Source organism: Otolemur garnettii, unplaced genomic scaffold (assembly GCF_000181295.1).
Source record: "Otolemur garnettii isolate 467f Iridium unplaced genomic scaffold, OtoGar3 scaffold00151, whole genome shotgun sequence".
Classification (NCBI taxonomy): domain Eukaryota; kingdom Metazoa; phylum Chordata; class Mammalia; order Primates; family Galagidae; genus Otolemur; species Otolemur garnettii.
In genome coordinates this window covers 1,541,516-1,551,067 of record NW_003852546.1, presented here as the reverse complement: position 1 = coordinate 1,551,067, position 9,552 = coordinate 1,541,516, and the positions used below count along the sequence as shown (strand labels likewise).

Sequence of the window (9,552 nt, the reverse complement as noted above, 5' to 3'; positions counted from 1 at the left end):
AGCCATCATTGTTGTTTGGCAGGCCCGGGCTGGATTCAAACCCGCCACCTTAGGTGTATGTGGCTGGCGCCTTAGCCACCTGAGCTACAGGCGCCGAGCCTGCAACTCACTTTTCAGAGCCAACAGCAGATATGGAGGGTGGTGGTCACACCCCATGGATCCCCCCAGCCTTTCCTGCCACAAGTCCTAGCTGGATCCTGAGGGGACTACTGAGCCAAGTAAGGGCTACTCCCAATCATGCCACCCCAGCCCCCTTTCCCAGGCTCTCTCTGAACCCAAGCTAGGCCAATCTCAAGCCATCTTGTGCCAGGCCCAGCACATCTCTCCCCCTGGACTGACTAGAAGGTTGCTGCTGCAGCAGCCCCTGCCTCTATCTGCTCCTCAGTGAGGGTCAGAATTTTCTTTCTAAGGAGATGGGAGGTGGAGGCAGAAGAAGCCTAGCTGAGATGATGCTGGCCAGCCATCTGCCTTCCTCCCAAGGCTGAGGCAAGGAAATCCTCCTCCTCCTTGCCTGGCTTCAGCAGCTGTCTCCCTACCCCCAGAAAGCCATCCTACTGTTCCTCCCCTCATTTGGCCTCAATAGGAGGGAATGAGGTTCCAGCTGGTCAGCGTCTCCCTCCAAGGGAAGACAGCTGGGGAGTGGAAGGCCGGCTGCCCGCCAGGCCAAAGAGGCCCTTATGAGGTGGGGGTGGGGCAAGCTGTCTTCCTCTGCCCAGAGGCCCTCCCTTGCCCTGTGCCTTCAAAATTCAGCTTGGGCCCACAGAATTCTTGGGTTGGAGTTTAGAAAGCCACTTCCTCCAAGAAGCCTTCAGAATCTCTAGCCATCCCTGCCCTTCTGCTGTGCACTTTGGTGCCACCTGCTGGACCAACATGGTTTCTCAGCCCTAGGGGCTAGTCTGGTGACAGGGGCTCCTATGAGCTGCTAGTAACAGTATCTGCACTCAATCACATTTGAGTCCTGCAGAGCCCTGCTCAAGGTAGAAAATGAACAGAAATATCAGCCATGGCCTCTGCACACCACCTCTCAAGCCTCAGTTTCCCCCTGTATCTCAGGTCATAATCACTAAAGCTTTCTTTTTGTGGCTCTTTTAAAAAGCTTACATTTACCATCCAAATGCCATGATAAAATAGCTAATTTTGCCTCTGACATTGTCATTATTACCAGAACAAAGATAAAATTCCAAATTGTTGATGAACTAAGTGCATTAATTTCTTTTTTTTTTTTTTTTTTTTTTTTTTTTTTTTTTTTGAGACAGAGCCTCAAGCTGTCCCCCTGGGTAGAGTGCCGTGGCATTACAGCTCACAGCAACCTCCAACTCCTGGGCTCAAGCGAGTCTCCTGCCTCCGCCTCCCAAGTAGCTGGGACCACAGGCGCCCGCCACAACGCCCGGCTATTTTTTTGGTTGCAGCCGTCATTGTTGTTTGGCGGGTCCGGGCTGGGGATTCGAACCCACCACCTTAGGTGTACGTGGCTGGCGCCTTAGCCAGTTGAGCTATAGGCGCTGAGCCAAGTGCATTAATTTCTATGGAGACCTTGTAAAAAAAGAAACATTCCCCCATTAAATATTTATTTACTGATCTAAACAAATGAAATGCTTTCCACCAAATCCTACAATACATATTTGTCACAATAAGTGATGAGGAGGATAAGGGAAATGTGGCCCATAGCAGAGCTAATGAGCTTGGATATTCTCATTAAGGTCTTGCCCCTCCCCAGAGGCCCAGCTGGCTCCTCCCACCTGATCTGAGCCTTCTGGGCATCAAGGAGCTGTGTTCTCCCTCAGGCAGGAGCCAGGTCCAGCCCAGGGCCCAGAAACCACAGCAGACCTTGAGCCCCAGGTTGCAGAGACCTTCTATGGACTCTGAAACTGTGATTATGGACAGCAAGATCAGGAAGGCCAGGGTAGAGAGACCCAGGGAAACCTGATGCCTCTCTGTAACTAAGGAGAGCTCAAGGTTGGGGTGACATGTACTGGAGAGAATGGCAGATGTGCTGACAGGCCCACTAGGCACTTGAAACCACTGTCCAGGGACCAAGTCTCCTTCTAGTTGCACACTCCAGGTTGGTGGCACCAAGGCCCCTGACACAAAAGAAATGCAAGTCTCAGCTTTCCCAGGTTACCCATGCTTAGGCTCTGCCAGTGGGTACCCAGAATATGCCCCCTCCAGGGAGGCTCACCCATCCAAGGACAAGGGCCTTTAGGACCCACCTTGAGTGAGACCAGGCTCACTCCTCCCACAAGAATTCTCTCAGCTTCTCTTACAGGGCTGACTCTCCTATGGGAAAACATTACAGAATGCCCAGATGAAGGTCCCAACAAGGCCAATAATCCCTAATAGAGGCTGTATCCCAAGACACATGGTCAGTTAATAGCCAGGACTTGGTAAAGTGACACATTAGGATATTAGCACAGGAAATTGAGCTGGATCCTCTCAAGACCACATGACAAAGTATGCTTCAGGGGACCTACCTCACTCAGGCTGTCTGCCCCACTCCAGGTAGCTGGTTCTGCTCTGGCAATCTGCCCCCTCGAATTGCCTATCCATGCCTGACCCTTGAGTCCTCAGGATGCTGTAAAACCACCTGTGACCCCAGTTTCATTTGCTGAAACTACCGACAGGCCTCTCCAAGTGCTGTCTACACCACCACTGCCACCATCCCATTACACCCAGGCATCCTCCTCCTGGTACTGGGCTTGGTTCAAAACAGGCACTGGTCATGTGTGTTGGCTGAACACTGGACACTATCTCACACAGAAGGACCGAAGAGGCCTTGCATATCTTCAGTAATAGTGAACTCATCACCTGTTGGCAGAAGCCTGTTCCAGACATCCTGGAGCAGCTCTGAAGGCAACTAAGAGGCTCTCTGAGGAAGAGAGCTAAGGTGGTAGTCTCAATCTCTATGCCCAGCTGGGCCAATTTAGTAGGTATGGCACTGTCCTCTCAAGTCTTCACAACCAGGGTAAGGTCTCTAGAGGAGGTTTCTAAAACCTGGTAGACTGTACTTTCCTCTCTGGGTACATTCCTTTGGGCATTTCTAGGGTAGCTTCCTTCTTTCCAGAGCAGATACTGGATATCCACCTGGATACTGTTAGAGGGAGCACAGAACCCGGTCTCCATGCTTGATACTCAACTCTACTCCTTCATGGTAGAGCCCCCACCCCCAAGTCTTCCCTTAAGTGTCTCTCCTCTCCGCCAAATAGCCACTTCTTCCAGGAAGCCAATCATGAGTCTCCAGCCTAGGGGCGCTTCCCTGGTGCAGTCCCCTATGGAAAGTTTCGCCCCTCTCTGTAATACTCCACATACTGCAGATGATGAGTTGGGGCAGAGTGGGGGAGGTAACCAGAGAGGTAAAAGTTAAACAGAGATATCATGAGAAATGGCTGGAGGGGAGGGACGGGACACCACAGAGTGGTCAGGCCTAGAGAAGTTGGCTGCATGAAGGTCAAAGGAGACCTTAGCCTGGGGCTTGTGGTGCAGTGATAAGACTTATGGAAACTGACTGGAGGCTTGAGGGATGAGGGGGAGGCGAGAGAACAGACAGTGAATATAAAAGTTTAGATCCCACAAATTGATTTTTTAATAGTGTAAGAGATCTGACCTTGTTTAGAAGTTGAAAGGAAGAATCTGGAAGATTCTGCACAGATAGGAATACAGAGGCATGGCCATTCAGGGTCCAGGGAGTAAGGTGAGGGGATTCAGAACATTGTAGAAGGATCCAAGGAAAAGCTGGGCACTTCTGTCAGGGGGCAAGGTACAGATGTAGCACTGGGAGGCATATCGGCTTTGTTGTCTTTGTGGAGGAGGAGGTGAGCCATCTGCCCAGAGAGGAGGCTGAGGGAAGGAGGGGGGATGTTTAAAATGGGAAGATGGTCTTCCCAGTTCTGGTGGGGGACTGCAGGGTGCTAAGTAGGTGGAGCAAGAGGCTGCTAGGCAGGGACAAGCTGAGGCTAGCTGAGTGGGTGAGCATACATGCCTGGCAGCAAGGATGACCCCCCAGGCCGATTTCCCCAGCTTTGCTCCCGGCAGTGAGGTGGGGGGAGGGAGGCTCCGGGCTGGAGGTTGCTGGGATTCCTCCAGGGCTGGGGGGCTGCCAGCCGGGCGGGACCACAAGTCAGGCGGCCAAGGGAGCTGCGGATGTTGGCAAAAGAGTACTCGAAGGATGGATCAGGGAACCTCAGCTGGGGAGGGAGGGAAATGAAGACAAAAGGGGCAGCAAGGGAGGAAGCAAGGCCCAGTGTCCTGCTGAGTCCGGAACCCGTGTCCACCGAGAGACTGAGAGTGGGTTGGAGGGCCTGAGGGCCGTGGGTAGAGAGGGTGCAAATTCAGCGATTTCAGGAGTGGAGCAGTTCCAGGTGGTGACATGGCCTTGGGTAGCCACCGTGGAGGTGGCTAAAGTGGAGAGTAGAGGAATAAAGGAGTAGGGTCCCTGGAGATGACAGGATCATGGACCAAGCAGCCACAGGCCCAGACGGGCTGACACGTGTCTGCTGAGTTCTTCCTGAGTGAGAGCAGGAGTGAGTGCACAAGAGGACTGTAAGCCACAATCACCCATGAATGGAAGGGGCGGGGAAGGGGCGGATTCGGATGGCCTGCCACAGGACAGCACTTGGCTGCTTAAATACACTTGGTGCTTGCAGCCAACCTCCAAAAGAGCTGGCAACTGTGCAGCCTTAGTCACGCTCATGATCCTCTCAGGTTTCATAGCCTGGCAGACTACAAGCAAGCGAGGCCAGGGGCTAGATGCACAAGCAGGTAGGCAGGTGGGCCAGTGGGCAGTGGGGTAGATGGCATCTACTCTCTGACCACTGGCAAAAGGTTAGGCCTCCTAGCTGGCAAGACCACAATATTCACCAGGAAGCTGAAAAACCCTTGTGCAAACAAGTCACAGGCTGGGCTCTGATAATAAATACACTGTTTCCTGGTATGTCCTCGGCTCTGGCCTTGAGACAGGGGACACAGGGGCTCAGGCCAGAGGGTGGATGGACAGACAGGGGCTGTGATACAGCAGCACATGAACTACCCCATCTCTGGCCTTCTGCCCCAGTAGATCCACGTTGGTACATCTTGACGAGGACCAGGGCCATGTGAGCATGGACCCATCTAGGACAGCAGAGAGGTTTCCAGGGAAGGAGGCCTGTGGCCAGGAGAGTTTGCTTCCTAGCTTGGGCAGGTATCCTGGCCCTTCAGGTATCCCAGCCTGTGCCTCCTGATTGAGAATGAAGCCCTCTGGCTAGAGCACCCACTTGAGCAAGTGAATCTTACAGAAGTGGCTGCTACCTGCTGAGGGTGGTAATCAGGCCAGACAGGAGGCATCTAACCCTATCCCTGCAGGAACAAGGAGGACAGGTATGCCATGTCCCAAGGACTGTCGGGGCACCATTATCAGGAAGTAGGAAACACTCAGAAGAGTGCGAGAAATGCTTCCCACACACACACACATATGTCCTGCCTATGCAGAGCACACTCACAGAAGCTAGCCATCAATCATGCTTCTGCCACCACCTGCATGGGGCAGCCAACTTGGCTGGGGTAATTTCTTTGTGCACCAGGCCTTGGCTCATCGCTCTTAAGCCACCGTGAAGAGGAGGCCTCTCTACCCCCTGGGGCCCACAGGCACAGTAGAGACCTGGCAAGTAGAGACTTTTCAGTCCAAGTGCCCTCCCCTACCTCGCAGGTCCCAAGGTTCTTTCCTCAGCTCAGCTTCTCCAGGAGCTTAGTGTGGGCAGAGCTGCACCCAAAGCTGACATGATGGGAAAGCAGAGGCAGCTGAGCTCATAAGCATAGGGTGTGTCTACCTGAGCTCCTGAAGGCTTGGGCTAGAACTGAGACAGGCAGCTAGACATTCAGCCTGTGCTCCAAACCTACCCTTACCAACTCCCTGAGACTCAGAGCCATGGTCAGGGAAGATAGCAAATGAACCTCAGCCCAGGCACAGCCAGAGGGTCTGAATGGTCCCCTCCAAGAACAGACTCTTCAGAGCCCTGTCCATCCCCTGACACGCAACCCTGGCATGAGGTGTGGGGCCTGGTGAGTATTCAGTAATGCCATAGGGTGAGAAAAAGGGCTCTATCTTCCCTGGTGTCCCCACACCAATCTCTGAAATGCAGGGGGTACAGGGAGAGGGGGCTTCATCCAGCACTACTGCATGGAACAATCTTGCCTGCTCACCATAGCCAGCAGTGAAGTTGCTGGTGACCCCACTTTATGAGTAGTAGCTTGGAGGTGCAGGGCTACTGAATGACCAGCCAAGTCACATGGCCTTGCGGGGACCCAAGGCAGTGCCAGATCAGTGCTGACGGCTGACAGAGGCATGAAGGCAACTGGCCTATGCCATTCAGGGATCAGCTCCTGCAGGTGCAGCCATCCTGCCCAGGGAGAGGAGAAGACTGTGTAGGGCACACTCACGTAATGAAGTCCAGGAAGCTGGCGAGCGGCTCGTAGGCGTGGTTCCTCATGTGGCGGAACTCCACCACCATCTTCTCCTTAAGACGGTCATCAATGACTGACACTGTCAGAGGTGAAGCCTCGTTGGCCAGGAAGTTGCCGTAGTCAGTGCTCTGCAGGTGCAGTTTCAAGTCTGAAACCCAAAGGTGCAGGGTGAGGGCTGGCCTTGCTGGGCCCCTGCGAGGGTTCCAAGTCCCTATGCCCTCCTGACTCTGGGATCTAACCCAGTGATTTTCAGGCACACCAGTGTGTTCTGAGAAGATCCTAGGTGTGCCGCAAAAAATTTTAAAGCTCACTAATGAAATTAATTTTGAAAGAAGTGCAAAGCAAAATATTTTTTTTTATGATCAACATAATTTAAGTGTGCTATCGAAGTTTACCTATAGGTTCAAGTGTGCCATGAGATAAAAAAAAGTTGAAAAACAATGTGCTAGCCTCTCTCCTGCCATTGTATCCTACTACTACCCTGACTCCCACCTCCCTGTTGGCTCAGGGCCTATCACAGGGCAGCCCTGCAGATGCCCCAGATCCTTGGGCCACAAGCCGGCATACTGGGCCCCAGAGTCCAAGCATTAGTGGAACAGTTGTTCCCCAAGATGTCATACTCTGGGAAACTCCAACCAAGGCCCAATTCACAAGCCATAGCCTTTGAGGTCCTTCTGTGTGCTAGGCTCTAGGATGGCCCTAACCTAGAGCTAAGTAAAACACAAGGTCTGCCCTCCAGGGCCCCAGGGTCAGAGAGGCGAGCCAACGCAGCCCGACAGACACCAGGCATAGGAAATAAAGGAGATGCCAAAAGTTGTGGGAGTAGAAAGGGCACCAAACTAGGTGAGGTTGAGAAGGCCACACAAGGCTGGACCACAGCAAAGGGCAGGGGAAAGAAGGTATAAAGGAAGCAGGCAGCAGGATGGTGTGAGTGAAAAGTGGCCTGGAGGGGGAATAAGTGGTGTATGGGGAGATGAGGCTGGGAGGAAAGACAGGCATCCCTTCAGAGTGGATGGAAGCCAATCCTAAGGGCTTTCCTGAGCCTTTAGGGACTGAGGTGGGGGGAAAGGGAGGACAAAGAGCAGAGGGCCTGGAGGAGGCATGGTGGGATCACAACAATCTAGCAGTCCCCCAGCTTTCATCCTTGCCCCCTGGGCTCCAGATTCTTCACATAGCAGCCACAGTGATCTTTTTCTTTCTTTCTTTCTTTTTTTTTTTTTTTGAGACACAGTCTCACTATGTTGCCCTTGGTAGAGTGCCATGGTGTCACAACTCACAGCAACCTCAAACTCTTGGGCTTAAAGGATTCTCTTGCCTCAGCCTCCCAAGTAGTTGGAACTACAGGTGCCCACCACAATGCCTGGCCATTTTTCTGTTGGCAGTTGTTTAGCTGGCCCGGGCCGGGTTCAAACCTGCCACCCTTGGTGCATGTGGCTGGCGCCATAACCACTATGCTACAGGCACCAAGCCTTTTTCTTTTTTTTAAGAGATAGTGGCTCACCTTGTTACCCTGGCTGGACTTGAACTCCTGGGCTCAAGTAATCCTTCGATTACTATGTTCAGCCACAGTGATCTTTTTAAAACACCTCTCTCCTCTCCTGCTCCTTATGTATCGCTCAGAGCCCTTTTTGGGCCTGTATGTGGTCACCCCACCAACCCTGCCTTACCTTTGACTTACCCCTGCTGCTCCCCATACTCACTTGCTCTCACCTCGGGGCCTTCCCCTATTCCCTGTCCTGGAAAGTGGTGGCTGCCTCTGTCCCTTCCTTCAGACTGCCACCCACATCCCCTCTGCAGAGGATTCTCCTGCAGCCCACCACTCTGCCCCTTTACATATGCCATTCTTCTTTGTAGCACTTATCCCACCCAATGCAGGACATGTAAGCTCCATGAAAACAGGGACTTTGTCTAGGTCATTGAGGTAACCTAGATCTTAAAACAGAGTATGCTCTGGAGTGTGTTCATGCTCAGGAAGTAACTAAGGAACAAAGGCAAGATGGGAGAGGTTGGTGCAGACAGCAGGAGGGTTTACTCCTGGATTTTGATGTGGGGGCCATTATGGTAGTGATGGTAGTACCAAGGCCAGTGGCTGACAAGGGACCTGTGTGTGTATGTATGTGTGTCCACCAGCCAAGGTTGGCTTCTGCTGCCTGGGGACCGCATGCATATCTGTCCTCTGGGGAGCCTGGCCAGGGCATGACAGAAGGAAGTATACTTGTGACCACTCCTCCACACCCTTTTAACCAAGGCTTCCCCAGGTGTCCTGAGGCCCAGAGGACCATGCTATCCTGAGCTGTTTCAACAGAAAGGAAGGTGGGACATGCAACCTCTCTATAGGCTTAGGCAATCCCTACAATGCCCCTCGTTATGCCTCATCAAAAGACTTCCCCTAGCCTGGAGTCAGATGTGCTATAGCAGAGACAGAAGAGCGCATGTGGGGAGGGGTGAAATGGGGAGACAGCTGCTGGAGTGGGTGCCTCCCATCATAATCTCTGAGTGGGCCAGAAATAGGCAGCATACATGTTCCCTGTGGCTCCTGAGCACTCATGGCCTGGATCACTTCAGCCTCTGGAGGCCAGGAGGAGGGACTGGCCTCCATCCATGACTACTTTTCTCCTATAGCCACTCAAAACAGATAAAAGAGAGGGCAAGGTGGGGTAGGCAGAAGCCACCAGCCCATTATGCCTCATGGACCCCATCGGTACCCCAGACCTTTTGCAATGAGCCCCTGCCCTGTACTCTATTCTCCCCGACCCTCACCAAGCCCCAGTTCCTCCTAGAATAGGGCCTCCATAAGAAAAGGTGCTTTGCTCAGTAATACTTGTATTGTTGCAGTATGTGATTATTCATTTAGTTGTTACCAAAAACTCTTAACTATAATTGATGGTTATTGCCATAATATAATAGTATATATAATAGTGTTGCCTGTATTTCTACCTCTAGAAATAGGCTTTATGTGCTAGATTTTAACATCCTTGAGTTTGGGCAAGTGCAAGAGTCTTTTAAAAACAAATAGGGGGGCTATTGTTTTTAAAAACAAATAGGGGGGCGCCTGTGGCTCAAGTGGCTAAGGTGCCAGCCACATACACCTAAGGTGGCGGGTTCGAATCCCCAGCCTGG

The 9,552-nt window shown here is 52.4% G+C and overlaps 1 protein-coding gene across 1 annotated transcript in view; it reads right to left on the bottom strand.

Annotated features, from left to right (window-relative positions):
- The window catches only part of ATP6V0D1 (ATPase H+ transporting V0 subunit d1), a 50,671-nt gene that overhangs the window by 10,434 nt on the left and 30,685 nt on the right, over positions 1-9,552 (bottom strand). Inside the window, exon 2 of the mRNA XM_003799390.2 lies at positions 6,409-6,580. Within this exon, the coding sequence (XP_003799438.1) occupies positions 6,409-6,580 (172 nt within the window). The remainder of the gene's footprint in view (positions 1-6,408; positions 6,581-9,552) is intronic.